We start from the raw sequence: 20,737 nt of genomic DNA on the forward strand, positions 1-20,737 counted from the left end.
TTTACCTTATTTCATCTTCTCTGTCAGCAATCTGTTCCAACGTTGTGGAAAAAAATCCATATATTTATTTTAAACCCATTAAAATATTTTAATGCTATTATATTTAGAGCACCATAATTATTCAACACAGGATGGTATTTTCTTGGAAAGTGACTCAATTTTTACTTTTAATATAATCTAGTTTTTAAACTGGACATAAGGAAAAATATTTAATTTTGAATGGGTTAATTGTTGTACCTGCCAGTTTTTAAAACAAAAATTAAAATATAAGCAAACTGACAGGATATATAAAAACTGACATCTGCCTTTGATTTGACCATATCCAACTATGAAACCACTTATTAATACTGGATATAAAAAGGAAAACTAGTGCTACTAAAGAACCTTACAAATGCTTGCTAAAATGAAGGCCTTAATGCCATGCCCAGCTGTCAATACCACTATACAAAGATGCACAGGAAACCAAGTTCTACTGGTCCCACTGCCACAGTTTGGGTTTTCACTGCATTTATATTAGAATTTGAGTAAATTAATCAGCTGACAATCACAGGAACTGAGAACAGTTTTAAAAGCCCACATGCAGTATTAAAAAGGTCCAAAGGTACTTTCTATCCACATAATTCAACTTTATCTTAATGTGTGCTCCACCACTTAAATACCACAAAAGGCTCTGAAAAGTTAACAACTAAAAAATCTAAGTACTAGATATTTTCCAATAGTTATGAAATTGAAGGGGTCAGTCTAAGTTTTACTAAGTTTCATAAAGAGCCTTCCATAAAAATTCATTCATGCACTGCCTGTTCTGTATTAAATTACACAATCAAATGCCTATTTGTCACAAAGTATTTATGAAATTACATGAACCTGTACAGTAGAAAAGGTGTAACATGATGAAGACCCTTCTAAGCTGGGAAATTTGATGTGTTCCTTAGAATGCAGCCCTGCAAAAGCTATTCCACTGGGGAATAAGGAGTGTAAGAAATGCAAAACAGAGCTGACAGACACAGTTTAGAGATAATTAGCAGACTGACTTTCCATGAGCAGCTAATTTTATTATCAGTTAAGTAGTTTGCTTCTCATTGTATTTCACCACCCATGCATCTCTAATAACAAATAGCCTTAATAATTACAAGCAATACCTGCTGTGATATGAATAGGATGATATGAACAACAAAATTACTATAATCCATCAGCAGCAGCATGTTGTTTAAATTTGCAGAAACACAGGAAACTCTGGGGATCACTGCGGCACCAATATCCCTTATATAATCACAACACGTTGCACATTAGCTGAGAAATGTAACAGCACTTGCCCATGTGAACCAAGCATGGCTGAAATACGTTCCACCACCTTAACCAGATGGTAGTTTTGATATCTATGTAGCAGTAAGAAGACACTGCTAGGAAAAATTCACATATTAGTATGTACGGGGATGGTGGTTTTGTGCATAGTATATAGAGACAGACAGACATACTGACACAGAGATTATCCAAAAATATCCAAATATCGCCCAGGTATTTCCTTGACAAGTAAATGTTGAACAAATACAGTTGTTCCATGTCCGTGACCTTAAACGTCAGTGGTCATAAGTGTTGTCTCTTTTGGTCACAGCAGGCACGTTTGAGTGTTCTCAGGAACGCTTCCGAGAAGACAGGAATAGATAGAGAGATCACCGTGCCGACAGTTGCAGCCCTTGCTGGACTGAATTTTGCATACCCTTGCTTCACTGAGCTGACAGCAGGAAAGCAGGATGTTGAAATGACTTGAAGCTGTTTCATTCTGCTTTTATTTGGTAGAAAGGGCTGTGGGATTTACTGTGCTATCGTTGTACTTGAGTGATTCCTGAGCATGATGGCAGTAAGCAAAGCACACCTAAGAAACCACAGTAAAACTAAACTGGGCCACAAGACTAAGAGAGAAAGCATCTGAAGCTATTTACTTACCGTGCTTGCCTTCGCTGTAATGAATGACAGCTGCCGAGTACTGCAATCTGAACAACCAGACCACTTCACGAATTGCAGATCTCGGCAGCAAGCCTAGGGACAGCATGGTCCCACCTAAAAGGCCCTCTGGCCACAGACCAAAAGATGTTTTGCTGCTTTGACCTGCTAAATGCCAGCACAGTCACCCAGGTCTTTCTTTTCAGGGCTAGTGCAGAGAGACCAGCTTTAGCCAGCCCCCCTCCAGGTGCCGCCCAGCTGTGCGGGCTTGGCACCATCCTGAGCTCCTGAACCCGGCCAGGCTGCCAACTCCACACTGCTTCCACCTGCTGCTAAGTCCTTAGGGCACAGGGCTGGTCTTGGGAAGGCACTTGCTGGATCCAGGAATGTTCAGCTAGGCTGTGTTTTTCTTGTAGAAGGACCTTTGATATGGTGTGTAAGAATATTTACAGAGCAGATGCAAGGTCTGGAACTAGATGTGTGTTTTTATGGAAAGTCAGGGGAAAGAGCAAATCCAGTGTGTCCTGTTCTGTAAAGTTTCAGCAGAGTACTGAAACGGATGTTGTTTTCAATGGCTCCATACCAAGGGATAAGTCCCTGTTGGGGTCTGCAGCGGGTCTGCAGATAAGGTAGTTGACCTCAAAGACTTAGCCGTGTACCTTTAAGACAGTCACAGACTGTCAGGTATGTAAACAGGATGTGAAGAACCGGAACTTAGAACCGCAGCATACGGGCACCTACAGCAACAGCAAATAGCAAGCAAGAAGAACACAAAAACCTATCAGGGTCTAACACCTGCACTGTCTAAGATATATAAATAGTTTGTATAAACAAAAAAGGCCATTTTGTCCGAACCCAGCCACGCAGACATAGTGTTTCTTTTAAGTCCACCTCGACTTGCGTCACCACAAATCCCTTTCCTTTGTCAGCCTTTTTCGCTGAGTATTTTCTCTGATTTGTTTAATTTGTAAGCTTCCCAAGGAAAATCTCTGGCCACATGTTTTACAAAGACACCTTGACCTCTAGTTGCTATGAGGACACAAATAACCACTTTCTTAATGAGATGTGGAATTTGAAAAAGGAGCTATCTGATCATAAGCATCCATTTCATTCTTCTGGTTTTTGTAATACATGAATGCATCTAGCTACAACCATACTGCTTGCATAGGGAAAGCAAGCAGTGAGCTGGCTGAATGGATGTCTCCAGGCATTGGCTAAGACCAACAGTGCTAAGGACAGGGTCTGGCCAGGGGGCAGAACAGCACACACTTCCCACAGACTACTAAGCAAGTAAGCCCCAGCCTGATGAGGTATCTAAATGCTTCCTTTTTAGCTGTCCATTTGATTGTTCCCATTGGTCTTACATGCTTAAAATCCGTGAGCATCCATTTCTCCTACATAAAGTCATGTAACTGTCACCCTGGCATCTCCACTGAAGCCCCACAGAGCCTGATCCAGAGGGCTTTTCAGTACATGCCTAATGTCTCTACAGCAAAGAATATATTGCATACAACACCTGCACCTGCAGCCATTCCTCTTAAGAAGCTTTTCTTCCCCAGGATCTGGCAAGCAGGATAGCTCTGTCCACACGTTGGTTCCTGGGAGCAGTTAATCTGCTGTGACTATGCCCAGATGTGTAATTCCAGCTCATGAGAGTCTGCACTGCACCTTGGGTCACAAATCCACCTGATTGCATTTTTATTGAAAAAAGTTATATAAATGCCTGAACTCTTTCAGGAACCAAACATTCCTCTCCCCACCACCCTTTTTTTCCCTTAAAAGAACCCTCAGACTTTATCAGGCAATAACAGATAAATTTATTAAGAGTCAGCATAGTTTTTCTTAATGAAGATCTATTATTATTAGTGGTGAACAGAATGTTATTTGTCATTTAGAGGTCAATTTATGTCATTAGCAGATTAAGCTTTCCATTTCCCTTCTGAAACAGCTTAACACTGAAAGCAACCATGGAAATTCAGACAAGCAAAAAGCACCAGAAACTAAAAGCAAGCAAGCATGCAACATTTAGATTTTAATATTTTAATAGTTCTGCTATATTGTTTCTCCTTTCCACTTCCAAAAAGTAGAGAAAAGGAAAAAGAAAAGCCAGCCCTGTGCATTTCAATTTTCTACATACCCTGCTGCAGAAAGTATAATTAATTTTGATCTTTCTGTGTGGATTTGCATTTAAATTAATGTGCGTGGGCAAGGGAAGGGAAAGGGAATGAGGATCACCTTGTATTTCATTAATAACAATCATAGAGCAAATTACAGAGAAAGAAGAAAATAGGTACTCTGACAAGCCTGGAGCTTGAAGTCACATTCCCATAAGGGATTGCCCTTAATCCGTGCAAGGAGGTGAGGAGGTGCTGAATGCATCCCACTGCTTAGTGTCCTGCCGCAGCAGCGTGACACACACGTTCTGCCTGGCCTGGAGCAGCGTGCCTGCAGCGCTGGTTCCCCTCATGTGGCCTACGTGCTGCTTTTTCTGTCTGTGTGATACACAGTCACTGCACCAAGGCATGCAAGGTCACTGCAGGGTGGTAGTGAGCAGGCTGGTCGGTGAAGCTGGACTTTGCATAATGGGTTTGGAGAGTTTTGACCAGGGACCCCTAGGAAGGACTGCGTCCCGTGATCCACACGCTCAAATAGCACTGAGTTTGCTTCATGTTCACAGACAGTTGTGTTCTGGCTCCAAAATGCCAACCCGAATTAAAAGAGAGATGAGTAATTTATGCTGATTGAGGCAGGGTATGTATTCTGGCAGCTATCTTTGCCCTTGATGTCTTGTCTCTACAAGTTCAGAAAGGGTAACAAAGGTAATTGTTGAGGTTTCAGGGGGATGTGAGAACTCGAGGAGGATGTCTCTATTCCTAAATACAAACCCTATCAGTGAAGCCTTCAAACAAAGGACAACCCAAACATGAGAAACCACACATTAAGGAACATAGATTTGCCAAACTAAATACGTGTTTCAGGAACTAAAAATATCCTTCCTTCTCTGTCTCCCCGTCCATATTCTACCATGGGATTTTTAAAAACACAGCTTAACGTTTGGTGGTGAATGAAATCAGTTGCTGTCTATCTGAATCCTAAAGTGCTCAAATACCTTTACTGGTGTGGCAGTGGCCAACCCAGCCAAGGGTTTCACAGGCAGCAAAGCAGCACATTTAAACACAAGTATCTGACTCTCCTCGTGGTCTCAGAAAACACAAGCGATAAGATATAAAGGCCTGGTTTAAAATGTTGTTTCTTTTAAAACGTTTGTTCATCTACAGCCTGTGCCAGGTTCTGAGAGAACAAACAGTGCTGTGCCATGCAGTGTTACAGATATGCTGTGTCTCAGGACACTGATAACACAAGTCATTGCCTTCTCGCTTTGGAAAGCTCTGGTTTGGATACCGCCACAATCAGCATGACTGCTAAGTACATTTAGGTAGCAGCTCTCCACAGAGCTGCATGAGGGCAGAGACCAGAGAACTGGCGAGGTTGCTGTTTTACCCCATGCTGCTTGCATGCTGTCTGAATACGGTATGGTGCTGGCACGCGTTCCAGCAGGCCTGGGGCCCTGCTGATTTATGTTCCAGCATAAGGAAGTACCCGGTGGTCCAACAATCACAGCTGGTACAGAAAAGATGGCTCAAAATCTCATTTGTGCCCCCACCTCATATGTACTGGGCAGAGGAGAGTCCTATCCCAGGCTGTAGCTATGTTTCTTTAAAAGCATTCTTTAGTCAATTAGCTAATAAGAGACGTTAATGAAGTATAATTTTCTTTCAGTATTTGATTGTCCAGGGGATAGCATTCTCTCCAGCCTTTAATCTAATCAGGATGCGTTCCCTCACTAACCCCTAATAGTGATGTTTTTTTTTAATCTAATGGCCACACCGATGTCATCAACAATTAACTGAACACATTTGAACTGACATTATTTCTTCCTTAGTGCAAATTCTCATAAATTCATTGGTAAATTCAACACACTGAAAATTAATCCCCACTAATAACAGGGCTAAACTGTAGTTTCTCCATGAGCGATAAGGCACAGGTCTGCCCTGCTTTGGCAGCAGATCAGACACCAGTACATAAGGCAGAGGGTCAGTCATGTTCCTATGTCCTTCCTGGAGAAGGTTATTTGGGTGGGTTTAATTCCCCCATCCCCCCACCCTACTTAGGTAGGGCAAAGGCTTCAGTGCCTCAGAAGCACTGCCATGAGGCTTGGGAAACTACTCTTCCCATCTCAGGTCTATGATAGAGAACAAATAATTTTCTCTCTGCATACTGCCATTCCCCTGCTGTGAAATGAGACTATAATACTTTTCCAGTGAACAGAGACGTTGTGAGGATAAACAGCAAATGTGGTTGATTCCAGGTTGCCTCCTGTGCATGCTGTGAGTGATGCTCTAGCCCACACTGGAGAGCACAGGACCCTCCATCCCAAGCTCTCCCAGCAGGAAATGAACCCAGGCAGGCTGTCTGCACATCAACCACAAGGCAGCCATGTAGAAAGAAGTGTAACATGCTGAAAACTGATCAGCAAACTGCTTTTCCGCAGTTACACAGACATGGCCCATGAGGGACTTGATTAAGGTGATCTTGCTTGGTGACTATGTTCATTCTCATACTTGAGGGATGACATTTCATCCCAATCTAGATAGCAAACACTTCATGGCCTTTGAACACCTCTGATTTTCCTCTGTAAATGTTATAGCCACAACTCATCTGAACTGGTTGTGAACCCTGAACTTGCTCTCTAATGGTGGAATATTAAAAAAATAAATTGCCTTCCTGTTAGTATGTATTTAAACCAGAGCAACATATGTCATTCAAAGCAAATAATCACTGGCATAACCTTCTCTTTGCACTATTTCGATGCCATTTGATAATAATTTTTGGAGCTGGTCATCTTATTTGCAGGCAGAATTAGTTGAAAGTTTTCAAAAATATTTTTGATGCTGTGGAAACACAGCTTTTATTTTAGAATTCATAGTTGTTTATGGAGACAGCGACGCTGTATATTTCAAACCCAGAAAAAAACATATTCTTGTGTTCGGTGACTGGCTTACTGGTTCTTTTTCAAGCCTGTGATTTTCCATGTACAGTTCTCTTTTTACTCTACCTCCAGATTTTCTTTCCAATCACATTTATGGAATAATTTATACTATAAATTTTCTTTTCTTTGTCTGAAGTTTTGGCAGCTTCTGGTTGGCAGGCTCTGAAGTCTGCCAATCTTAAGAAGAAAATCCAGTCTCATTAACTGAAGCCAGGCATGACTTACCTTTCTGAGCTGGAAATCTTGACTGGAAAACATGGTACCTCCTATGTTCATTTTTATGGGAAATCAAAAGTATAAGCCATACTACCCAAAAAGCAAGTAAAAATGTAAGTGTGCATGGAAAACAGGCTAGTATCTAGATTGCTGCCTTAAACCAGGGTTATCTCCAGGAAAACCTGGCTTGCTTTCCTAAAGATTAGTATATTCAAGATAAGTCCCCATCTGCTCTTAGCTAGACTGATAAACCTTCTACACTTTCAGAGGCCTCATCTATTTGTGAATGTGTTTGCTCGTTTTCAAACATTAAAAAAAGAGATTAAAATAATAAGAAAGGGAAGGTAGTAGGTGAAACATCAGATAGTCTCAGAGCCTGGCTTCTCTTTCCAGAACCTTTTGAAGGATTGAGAGGTGCCTGTACCCCTGTTTCCCCAGATATGAGATGAGGTATTTGGGTCCTTCACTGAAAACTTTGAGACTAATTGGTAGGGATAGGAATTAGTTTCAATTTAACGGCAGTTGGTAGAGCATGGTTGAGGGACTGGAAATAACTAAATGCTAGACTGGAACATAGAGGTAGATGAACAAAGGCACTTAACATCCATTAGAAGCAACAAAAGCCAGACAGTGGGCAAGGTCAGCCCACACTTTACATCAGCCCAGCTTGTGAATGAGATCCAGTATAACTTGCACATCAATTGTTTCAACGGTGAATAATTTCCAACAGCAAATATATTCAATATCATTGCAATTCGGGGAAAATTTAGAAAGGGGCAGAACTTCACTACTACATTATCTTTATTGTGAATTATTTGTCCAGCTTCTTGTCCTTGATGCATTGCTTTCATTAACTTGAAACAGTGGCAGATATCAAGTTTTGTTTGAAAGATTCCTTATTTTGGTTGTTCTTAGGGTTTCTCCCCCCACCCCATGCCCCAGGAAATTAAATAAACAAGTTACAAACATGAGAGACAGAGTATGTGCAACCAAATGCAAAACAAGTCATCACAGAGTGACATCCTTCACATTCAGGTCTGAACAGCTTCCCTTGTTCTTGCCCTGCTCACCTGATCCTACCCCTTGAACTGCAGCTACTTGTTATGTCACACCTCCTCTTGGCCCTGTGGAAGGCAGGAGCTGCGGAAGCATAGCCAGGGAAGCCATGAGGCAGAAAAAACAAAAAGTTAGAACTTAGCAGCTGAAGCTTCTGCTTCTTCTCTAACCTGTCTAATAGAGGTGACACCATGGTCCTTGTCATTTTTTTCTCATGCTCTCCCAAAATTTCCAAGAAGGAGGTAGGGTCCTCTCATTCTGGCATGGGAGATTCACTTCCTTTTGTGTTATCCGGTGCCTGTTGGCTCTTTTTCACAGTAAGTCCCTGGGACATTTCGTGCAGACCCATTCCATGCAGCTTCTTGTAAGAAAACCTGTTGGATCTTTCTGTAAAGCCATCTGCCCAACCCTGGTGTCCAAAAGCACAGGGACTCCTATGAAAAACCTGATGTAGATGCAGAGCACATTTCCAGGCCTGAAGTGATCTTCAGATCTTCACCCTGCCATAATCAACAGGCATCTACCTTATTAATGGGCATTAGATTCTTTTCACAATCATGAAGACCCTCTGGGGCTTTTAGTATCTAGAGTTCTTTGAATGAACATTAATCACACATGAATCTGTTGGTGGACACCAGATTAACACTGCAAGTCCATCTGTTCTTCAGACAAAAAATGTAATACATGAGTTTAAATCAATGTAGGAGCTCTTTAAAAACCAAAGCTACTTTGGCATCTTCTATTAACAGTTCAGAAGGCTGTAATTCTTCATTTTATGTGAGACTAGATGTTCGCTAGGGCCTGGATTACTTCTACAGGGCCTTGCACTGTCCTTTTCTCAGCTGAGCCATAGGCACCAATATAAGACAGATTGTAACTAATAATAGGCAATTCTGGTAAACAAATTTTGTTGTTTCTCGTCTAGGTCTGTCAATTAAATCTACTGCAAAGGCAAGAAAAGCAAAGAATCTAGCTATGAAATTTCTTTTCTTAATGAGGCATTTAAATAGCATCTCACATTTGTTTTCTGATTGTTTACATAGGATGTCATTTGTGATGCATTGTTAGAGCCCTGTAAATCTCAGCTGGGAACAACATCCCAGAGAGCAGAGAGGACCAGTTCTGCTTCAAGCTACACCTCAATAGATGTGCTCCCTTTTCTTTTATTATGATATTCATCTGAAATGATATCTGTAATCCTGCTAATGAAATGCAATAACATCAGATGCAGCAGCTGCCAAAAAAAAGAGAAATAATGTGCATTTCCATTAAAGTTTTTGAGTTGATCTTAACTTTTTCTGTTGCTGGTTTAAATATCACTTTTTTTTCTGAAGGTCATCTTATTTCTATAAGCGTTTAATGGATAGCCTGGGTTTTGTGTTTCAGACACCTTACTCCCTCTGGTTCAGTAGGTCCTTAGGCATATATTTAAGTCATTCTTTGTCCCAAATGTTTCTTGTGGGATCACAGCCAAAACAGACAAAAGATCCTGAAGTGGATGAAAGCTAGGTTAATTATTCTTATTTTATAGATGAGAAAATGAAGCTCAAAGGGAGAAAGTGTCTAGCACACAACTCACCCCAGTCAATAACACGACTCTCATTGGTTTTGAATCATGTCTTAAAGACCTAAGTTTTAAAAATCACATTCGTTTCAGTGAATCAGGAAACTTCAAAAATCCCAGTTGCCCTTTTGGGTGTTATTTTTATTTTTAGAAAACCAAAATGCTTTAAAAATCTGACCCTAAATGTCTTACTTAAGGTCCTGTGTTACTAAGTGCGCTGCTTTTAAACCAGCTGGGTGAGCCAAACCTCAACCATCTTTTCCTAATTCAGTACATAATGAAAATATTCTTTGTAACCACATGTACATTTCAGAAAGCAGAACTCCAGTGATATCTGATCAGATGCTTTTCAGACTGATTTAATATCTCTTTATCCACAACTTATAATGAGATTCAAGTGCTTAGCAAAAGTGAACTGCAGGTGCCTAGTCTGGTGCGGGATCTCATTATAAAGTCCGATTAAGTCAGGAACAAGAAGTTAGACATCAGCAGCCCAGCTAGAAACGTCCAACTATAAGTTCTGGACTTTAGCAGTGTCAACAAGAGACACATGAGTCAGGGCTCAAATGGGAGGGTTATGATCACAGCTCAGGATGCAAAATAGTGTTTGTGAAGTGCACAAGTGCACACCTTCTGGAGAGCTACCTGGTGGAGGGCTACACCGCTGTGATTTCACCTGGAACACTCCATGCATTGCCTGCCCCTTTTGAAAATTGGCCAGAATTGGTTTTCCGCAATTCCAACACAGAACAGAGGGGAGATTTGGAGTCTAAGTATAAGGTAAATTTTTAGTCTCTTTGAAGATGAAAATCATGAGGATAACTCAGTTTAGCTTCTTCTTTCAATCGTGTTAGGTCAATGATGTCATTCTCATTTGCTGACTGGCTACTGTGGAGGAAATGAAGTATTCCCAGCTTTCACAGGTGTGCTTCAATTATTTTGACAGCTAAGCCATAAATTGAAGTTACACAAATCTGTACCAGCAGACAGACTTTTGTATTTTGTATAGAGAAATCTATGCCACAAATAAGCTGAGAGGAGGTCATCCTCCTGACACTTCTTTCTGTGCAGATCAGAAATGAAGCCTACCGGACAGGCTGGCCTCATGGTTAAAGCAGCGTGCCAAGGCAAGAATTTAGGTCTCTGTTCTGATGTGCACACACTGCAGAGGCAGGAAGAAATTTCCTTGTGGATTAGATCTCTTGATTGTGAGCTGAGGAGGAAGATGGTAGTGACTAGTTTGCGTTCTGTGGCAGGAGCTGTTCCTTACCTTGTGCTTAGCCTTGCAAAACAAGAAGTAAAGAATTTAAGTAGTTACAAGCCTCACTGTGGCAGTAACAATAAATTCAAGGAGTTTCTAATAAACTAAGTTGTGTTGACAGGCATCGAAAAGTATAAAGAGCTTAGAATTCTGTCATTTGAGGGATACTGAAGTTCATCATTAACCAGTCTTCTATCGCTATCTGCTGAGTGACTAAATAAAAATAAATTATAAATATAAGATGAAATAAATATCATTGTGTTTCCTCCTAATCTAGTCATTTTCATTTACAAAGTCAACACAGATGAATGAGCAATTTACCCAGATGAAATCACCGTACTTCTTAGTGCCCATTTGAAATAACTGCCCATCCCTAGTGATTCACCTTCATTGTTAATTTCTGATTGAGTTGTTATGAATGTAGAGAGGAGAAAATTTATTTAAAACAAGGGTTGGATATGATTGCCAGCCCAGTGCGCTCTATGAATCTGAGCTGGGGAAGTAATGCTGGGCATATGAGCTCTGCAGCCAGGCAGCATGCACAGCAAGATAGTGCCTGTCCCTTTGAAAACTCATTCATGTATGGATTTAAACTGCTACTCTGGGCCAGTGTGAGCTACTTAGCATAAAAATCAGGAGGAAGGAACTGGAGATTTGTTAAAAGCCACAGACTTTGTAGCTGTCTTTCTGTCTGGGAGTGCATCCAGCACAAAGGAACTCATGGCAGGATCAGATTGTGGCCGCCTTTCAACAATTTTGGCTTTTTCCAAGCCTGATCTAATACAGGACAGAAGAAATATCCTTCTGGAAGGCTCTATGCCCTAGATATAACTTATTTGGGTCTCTTCAGTTTATGAGACACATGAAGGGTTCCAGGTTGATTGACAGGCCAAGGCTATGAAATCAGCCTGCAAGAGCTGTAAATAGCATAATTCAGCCTCTCTGAGTCCCCAGCAGGTGTATTCATTGGGCACATGAGTCTCTCCAGGCATCAAAATTGACAGATTTCATTAACTTTCTTCAACCTGAGAATCCAGCTGTAACAGACAGTGAGGAGAAATCAGAGGAACTGCAGGTTCTCAGCAAGACTGTGTTATCAGACAGTCCTGATTATACAGCGCCGCTAGGCAAGGCACTGGCTTAGCAGTCACCGTTCTCCCTGGTACTGCTCTTAATGACTAATCCCCAAAGCATCCTTTCTCACCTCTCTGAGCCTTGCAGTTTAACATCACAGCCAGCCTCTAGAAGGGAATTATGTGATGCAGTACAAACAGTCATCTTTTCCAGCAACAGCTCTGCATCCAGCTCTTGTGTTTTAGCACAGGCCTGGCAAAATACAGAGTTATTGCTTAAGCTCTTGCTCTGGGAATCATGCTACTAGCTCTCAGATGTCATTAAAAACAGGAAAGTTTCAGATTCAGAGTGTGAAAACCCTTAGCAGACTTTTTGGAAAGGAGAAAAGAGGACCTCCTCCACTACAGGATTAGTTTTAATACCTCATCTGCCTTAAGCTCCTCTCATAAGGCTCACCTTGTGTTTTCTAAGCAATGAGAGATCCTTCTTGCTCTTCACCAGGCTAACTTGGCTTCTGCTGTTCTGTGTTTTGAAGATGTGCTTTAGGGTTCTGGGTGAACAAGAACCTATTTGCAGTCTCCTTCCAGTTGTTCAGCCCTGGCTGAGCTGAGCACTACTGGCAGGCAACTGGGAGGAGAAGGGAGCTGGAGGCAGTAACAGGTAATTTTGAAAAGGGAAGGAGGGAGAATATGCACAGGCCTCCCATGCAGCTGGAAAAGAATTCTGTGATATGGTACTTTTACTTATGTTTATCCTCTTAAATGGTAAGGTATGTCCTTGCATTAGGTGATAAAGACCTTATGCAAGGCACTTGGAAGTCAGTGGGAGTGTTTGATAGACTCAGTGAAACGGCATGTTGGAAGGGCCTGCACAGGAGCCTCTGACCTTGCTTTTGTGCAGGGAGTCAGATTATGCTCTGACCAGGTGGTCCGCAGGGTGATGACATCCAAGGGGCTAGCTGTTCTCCTCTGACTTCTAGGGAACATGCATGATGAGAGCAGTAGGTAAAACCTGGCAGATGAATGTATCCTAACACACTGCCCTAAGCCTGTAAGGAGGCGGCTAAAAGAGAGACTAGTCCCCACCATGAAGAAGGAATTGCACTGTCTTTCTCTTTGTCCTATCTCTACAGAAAAGCATTAGAAAATATCTCAGTGGTTTTCTAGGGAACATAGCTCTCAGGATTGCTATAGAAATGCCTGTCTGAAGCAGTTGTAAGATGGTATAGCAGACTTCTAAAGTTTCAGTGTCTGGAAATGATGCTGTTTATTCTTGAGTGCCATCTACTGACAATTTCTTTCTTAATGATTTATGTCATTGATATTGCTTATTTTAAATGTCCTATGTAACATCTGTTAGCTTAGATGGAGGGGCCTGCAATTTTGGAGCTGAATAAGAGTCAGTATTTTATTGGGACAGCTGGCAGCTTGTAATGTTCCTTATTCCTTGAGCACCTCCTTCCCCTCCGCAGACCAGGATACTCTGCACGTGATGTTTTAGGTTCTCTCTTCAGCTTCCATCCCACCTGACACCATGCTCCCTTCCACCTGCCCTTCCTTCCTTGCCTGTTTCTTCCACCTAGGGGGCAATTTCTGACCTCCCCAAGTTCACTCTTCTGACTTCAAAGGGTAGCTCTAGGTGTGCTACCTCCTGGGGCAGGAGGCTGCATTCATGAATTTGCTACAGTATTGCTGAGATCTTTTTCCCCCTCTTCTTTCAAGAGCTTTTTCAGCAACTTTTGAGCAGTAACCTTGAACATATTTAATGATCACTGACTCCACTATATTACCTGTTCTAGAGGTATTTTATTTTAGTTATGTGATACTTGAATTAGCATTATTATTACAGTTTTTCATTTCCTATCTATAAGATTTCCTCCCCCAGCAGTCCAATACATTTTGCAAAGATAAAAATAAATTAAAGGTGAAGAATTATTGCCAAGGGCAAGAGCTTGCAAAGTTTAGCCTACAAAGTATTTTTTTCTCCATTGAAAATATAATCTTTATATATAAAGAAAATGCCAGGCACCTAACTCATTATAAGAAACTGAGAAAATGGGACAAGAGGCTTCCTTCTTAAACAGGTTTTTGGCTTGGTAAAGTCACTTAGTGCATAGCACCAATTTGATTGAGGCTTCTTTGACCATACCTTAGATAATACAGTGTGATGGCCAGTAAGACCCAGGCACTCAGCTGCCACTCAATTTCAGGCAGAAAGTATCAAGCAGCAGAAATGTAGACATTTGTCCACAACATCCTTATATTGTAGAACTCCTTCCTAGAGGGTTTTGCTGAGGTCAAAACTGTGAGTAGTTTTAAAGAGGATTAGACAGATTCATGGTGGGCAGGTGTGATGTTTGCTATTAAGCGTGGCAGCCTGGATCTAACATCTGCTACAGAAAGCCCCTAGAGCTGATGGCTAGAAGGCTGCAACAGGGAAACTGCTGTTCTGTGCTGACCCTGGCTGGTGTCTCTGGTCCCTGCCAGGGGCAGTGGATACAGTGATCAGGGGCTGATTCAAAACAGCTGTCTTCAGTCTAGAGAAAGTCTTTGAATTTTCATGAAAATGGCAGTTTATCTTAAATTGTTATTCACCAGTAAGAGCTCATAAATCCCCGAATCTCCAATGATAATACTGGAATTACCCCCCTGAACTCAGGGACACAGAAAGAACAGGATTGGGCTTTGCTGGGGTTGTTTCAGTGGAGACAGTTTTGCTGAAGTGAGGGCCGAGGAGTATTTCAGTATTTGTTCCTGGACTTCCAAGTCCATATTCTGCCTTTTGTATAAATAAAGATCCAAACTAATGTTTGACTAACTTAGGAACTACTTAGCAAGAACATGTTATGTGTCACTTGCATCCCATTTCTTTTGTTTTAACAATTAACATCCTCCTGTGCTGCAATTCATAATTTAGTCTTTTTCCTCCCTGTCTTGAATCAGGCAGCAAAAACTGATCAGTGACAGGGATGATGCCTTGAAATTGCTGCACAGGGGTTCCTCTCACTGAAGGGCTGACAAGATACCAGCTGAGGAGAAAGCTTAATTGCATGGGCGATCAAAGGAGAATGTATGAAGACAGAGAGACTGTAAAGGGGTGTGCGTAGGAGTGTGTTTTAGCAAGACATTATAGGGGAACATGTGAGTCTGGCACTCACAAAATGAAAGAAATGAATGCATGAGCTACTACAAAATAGCATGCTAACCAAAAGCATCCACAGATCAGCTTCAGCCCCTTCTCAGTTCCGGCCTGAAAGAACTGTATTCTATTAGCTGTCATATGCCAAATTATATGAAGAGAAAAAAGGGAAGATTTGTTCTTTGTAAGTGGGAAAGGAGGAGGAGGGGGGAACCTCATGAGACAACAACATCCAGGCTGAACTGGAAAAGAGAGATCAAAGCAATGAGCTGGAATGGGAAGAGAGGATACAGGACACTGATATAGTGTACTCCCAGGAATGGGAGGATTTGACATAAAAACTTGAGAACTGAAAAAGCATTGAAGGCACATGCCAGCCCTTCCATGTGCTGTAGAACGTTGCACTGTCAGAGTTTCAGTTCACAATTCACATCGTGCTTTGCTGTACTGCTTGCTGTCTTCCTTTATGCTCACATCACTGAGAGTATCTGAGGAATAAGCTACCTCTAAATATGAAAACAGATGCCACTAAAATGGCTTACACACATACTTGCACCATTTTAGCCCAAATCCATTACAAACCTCATTACAGTGAAATTGGCATAAACGTTTGCCCCAGTGATCTTCAACTGATTTAAGCTGCATCAATATATAAATCCAGTTTCAATTGACTTAAGAGAGTCTAGGCAGAAATGCACTGCATTTCACAAACTGATGGGAGGACATCCTCTTATTGAAATATTAAAGCTTACACGTTCAGCCTTTTCATATTCAGCTGTGGGTTTTCTGAACTTTTACCATTTTGCATTTTGCAAGTCCTTAAAGGGAGTGAAAACAAGTGTTTTTAGAGCAGTCAGGTCAACAGCCTTTTGCTTCATCAACTGAACCTTTGTGCAACCACAGAATCCTTCAGCTTTAGTGTTTGATAAAATTCTGTGGATAGAGAGGAAGTATAACATTTCTTCTACTTACTTATCCTACTCTGAAGTCTGAGTATTAATGTCTGACTAAACCTTGTCTTTTTTTTTTTTTTTTTTTTTTTTTAGAAGACATCCAGCCTTTGGTTGAATATAGTCTCTTTTTTTTCTTTTTTCTTTTTTTTTTTTTTTTTTTCTTAAATAATGAAAGCCCATCATCTAAGATGCTTACTCCAACAGTAAACCATCCTGCCTCTTGGAACCAAATAACACGTTCCTAATTTGAGTTCCTCTGGCCTTCACTTCTAACCCTCAATTCTTGTTGCACCTTCTGCTCAACTAAATAACTCTGCAGTTCTAAGAAGTTTAGTTCAAGTTAATAGGCCTTGCACAGACCCACACATCTCAAACGTGGGTGACGCTTGGGGTTAACAGTCCTCATCACAAGTAGCATATTACTTCCCACAGGCAGGGCTAGGAGAAACATCTTTCAGCCTAGGAGCAAGGGTGGCACAGTTAGGACCCCTACAAACACAGATACAGCAGCATTTTAGCATTTCAGAACTCAAGGCACACTATACGCACATGTGTATTCTGGAGGTTTCAGGTATATTTGGCCTCACTCCCCCAAATCCTGAGCAGTAATTCAGTGGATAGAGGTAAATGCCATCAGATTTTGGCACTTAGCTGCTTTCATTGCTCTTTCCCCCACCTTTCCAACCACCTCCCTCTAGTAAGAGCTGGAGGCATGTGGCTAGGAGGTGGCAGAAAGGAAGTATCCAGCAAAACTGTTCTGTTCTCTGGCAGGGAGAAAAAAGGGATTTTTTGGAGTGTGATTGCTCTTATTTCTTCTCGGGTACAAGGTCCATATATGCAGTCTGTACGTGCAAAAAATTACCCTCTCCCCTGCTATTTCCCTACCACACCACCCCCCTCCCTGGGATATGAAAAATAAAAAAAAGTGGTGCTAGAAGAAAGGGAGGTTGCCCTAACCTTTAAGGAACTGGACGTGGCTGAGTCAGTTGAGAAGTCTCTCGGATTGCCTGCACAAGCCCAGATAAGTCATTTAGTCATCTGTGCTCGAGTTCCCCACTAGAGTAGTTGTTTGGTCTACATGGTCTGTTTATGGCCAGCTTGCAGGAGTCTAATGTTATTGAAGCTTACCTAATACACTATGAGGGCAAATGCAGTTGTGGTCTTCAATTGACAATGCGTAATGTTAAAAAAGCAGTAAAGTATTGCCCCTCATGGGCTGGCAGTGATAAATTATACAGTCTTCTCCTTCCAGGCTCTCACGTCTGCTATAGCTACAGTAGAACCTTAGTCCAAATACTGCTCTTATTTAGCACTGGAGCTGTCAAGCCAATCTCAGCTTTTGTGTGAGATTTCATGAAAAATAAATTTGGCAGTTTCTCCAAGCTGAAAGGCCTCTAACCATGCCTCTAGTCTGCTAGCCATAGTACTTACATGCTTTGTGAAATTTGTGTTTCACATCGAGAAGGGTGGATGATGGAGGTACCTGGAAAAGAAAACAAAATGCATGCAGATTAATGTTTTTGTCACCTTCACTCTTGGATCCCTTCTGGCCTCCTCTAATGAAGAGATTATTCCATTTGTCTGCAAGTTCCTTAGGCAAGAATAAAGCAAATCAGAAAATTTGCTTTCAGATGTTGATATGTTATTAAGGATTGTCCACATTTGATTTATACATTACCTGGACCACCTCTGTTTGGCCAGTGGAAGGGTATAATCCCAGGATTCGAGGGAAAGCTGCTTGTGCTGCTTGAAGCAATAACTGCCTTCAAGATCAAACCAGTGGGAAAACTTGAAGGGTTAGCTTTAAAGTTAGGTAGAAGCATGCTGGGGCATGTCTGTTACAGACAGGAAAGCGTCTTCTTGAGGGGCCAGTAGCAAAGATGGCATGTTCTGTCCTTTCTGCCTGGAATTAGTTTCCTTCTGTACGCTGTTGCTTATGTGCACTGAAGCAATTCAAGTGTCGCAGTGTTAGATGGTAGTCTGGAGGCCTTTTAGGCTCTATTTTATTATGTATATTGATTTCTTAATACACTCTGTACAAAGCATCTGAGAAAAACAGAATTTACTACAGCAAAAACTTAGAAGTACCTTGCTTTTACAAGGAAAAGCAATGGAACCCTTCAGGAAGTAGTACGTTGAGCTTGAGATTGAGGTGGCAAGAAATGAGGGTCTGGTGTTAACAAGACTGTCCTCTTGCAGCTGACACTGATTTAATATTCTATATTGTTCATTTAAGCACAGAGACTAAGAATTAAATTAAACTGTGTCTTAACTATGGGTATCTGCTTCAGCTCTAACGAGATACCTCATCGCTGCAGTCAGCAGAATGCAGAAAACCACCTTCTCTGGAGACTTTAGGGACCTGTGCAGCATAGGCTAATACCAGTGTGAAGTGATGGTGACATACAGCAAAATCTTGAGGAGCAGCAGAATTTCTTTGGGTTGAGGTAGACAAACAGCCATGGCACCATTTTGCCTGGCTGGGCATCCATTGTCTTTTTTACCCCATCTCCAGGTTCTCTCAGTCTAACCAGAATGTGACAGTTTCCTGATGTAGCCTCCTTGGCAGTTACACAGGTTCTGCTCTACAGAAGTTTGTCTGTCTCTTCCCACCCAAAGATTTATATGGGGTTTGCTGGGCAATCCAATTGCTGTTTCATTGCATTAGTTAGGACTCTACACTTAAGCATTAATTGACTTACTGAGCCTTGCTTGGAACCTGGCACCATCTTTAGACTGTAGCCCCACTTCTTCCAAATGTTATTAGTGATATTTATCTATTTTACTTATTAGTGATATTATTGAATTTTGACAATAACCATACAAAAAAAACATAGAGAAGAACACAAGAAATTCTGCTAGTAGAGATCAGTCAGCACCTGCTGTTTCACTGAAAAGGCCGAGTTTGGAGAAATACTGATTCAAGAAAATAAAACTGTTGACTCAAAGACAACAAATCAGTACAGAAAGAAAAGTTTTCCTCTTATACAATCTGACACCCCACAGAAATATACAATATATGTGCCATTAATGCTCAGGAGTTAGTCAACTTGTTTCTAGCAATAATATGAACAGAGAGCTCAGTACAGATTTCAATAATCTAAAGCTGTAAAATTATATCTGTGCTAAATGGTATGTAAAGTTCAGATTTTTCTAGCTTTTTCTTTGGGTTTAGATGAGAACACTTTCTTTTCCACAGTTACAGAGTGTTTTACTGGGCACTGGAAAAGTCCTCATTTGCAAAAAGTGCTGTAAGTGAATCTCTACTTAAACCCTGACTTGTCTCTCTGATGTGCCTGCTAAGCAATGCCAATTCCAGTGCGATGGGACTGGACTCCCTGAAACCAAGGATATACCCTTTCCCCTTCCCCAACATCATCAAGGTCTCTGTTGCACTCAAACCATGTTGAACTGTACCAGGCCAGGAAAGGGACATAGCCCTCGCAGTTCCTGATGCCAGCTGTGCCCCTTTCCTTCCTAGCTACAGGGAACAATAGAAGGAGCCATCTCATCTTTCTCAGTTCAAAAAGAAAATAAAACATTTTATCTGTATTCATTGCACTTAAGCCATTCTATGCAATAGCCAGTAGAACAGCACATCTCCCATAGCCTGCAAGTGTCTTTTCTTGTAATGCGTACAACCATTGTGGACATGAATATGGTGGATAGGGTTTTTTTTTATGTTTTCAAAAACTCTGAAAATATCTGAAATTGCTTTCTTACACCTGTGAGGTCTGGAGCCCAGAATCCATCAGATATGGATGCAAGTGCTGTTAGCTGGCAACGACTTTACAGCACACATGACAGCAGATCAAAATCTTTCATGTGTCCTAGCACAGGGCAAGTGTAATGGGTTTTCAGAGCTGGCATTGCCAGCTCAAGGATAGGATGATCTTTTCCGATGTGATGGAGGATGATCTGCCTGTCTAAATACAGTATAAGCCACATTTCTGGAGGGCCTGCATCCCTACAAGAGGTCAGCATCTTATCATGCTGGGTTCTGGGAAAGAGTAGCCAGGGCCAACCCATGCTCTGGAGAGCTGATCATCTGATGAAGTCAAGGGAAGCTGAAAGACTGTTAAGCTTAGCACAGTCACAGAGCAGAGCTAGCTCAAAACAGAACTCATGGTCTCCATATCTTGCACTTCTGAGAAACGGTTGGACTTGATCATCTTAAAGGTCTTTCCCACCCTAAATGATTCTATGATCTGTATATCAACTTCAAGGCAGCGTTGCTTTCAATCAATGCAAAATTTCTAGTCCAGCCCTTCTCAGCAGCTCTACTTCTACATCCCTCTCCCATTTATCATTCTGAGGCTTTTAGTGCTTTCTCCCCTCCAAATCCTGCTATGACAACCGTTGGATTTGTATCACCTGACTTTAGGTATGGAAAAAATAGTTTAAGCTTGAGTTTTAGGTCTACCTACAGAACTATTCATATGCCTTAGGTGTTTAAGAGTTACGAAGTGCCTGCCAGGATCTGT

The 20,737-nt window shown here is 41.5% G+C and overlaps 1 protein-coding gene across 2 annotated transcripts in view; it reads right to left on the reverse strand.

Annotated features, from left to right (window-relative positions):
* TECRL (trans-2,3-enoyl-CoA reductase like) overlaps positions 1-20,737 on the reverse strand; it is a 67,453-nt gene that overhangs the window by 34,311 nt on the left and 12,405 nt on the right. For both annotated transcript variants that reach the window (XM_040597040.1, XM_040597031.1), the window contains exon 2: positions 17,685-17,736. In XM_040597040.1, the coding sequence (XP_040452974.1) occupies positions 17,685-17,736 (52 nt within the window). The remainder of the gene's footprint in view (positions 1-17,684; positions 17,737-20,737) is intronic.

The sequence above is a fragment of the Falco naumanni genome, chromosome 1 (genome assembly GCF_017639655.2).
Source record: "Falco naumanni isolate bFalNau1 chromosome 1, bFalNau1.pat, whole genome shotgun sequence".
NCBI lineage: Eukaryota > Metazoa > Chordata > Aves > Falconiformes > Falconidae > Falco > Falco naumanni.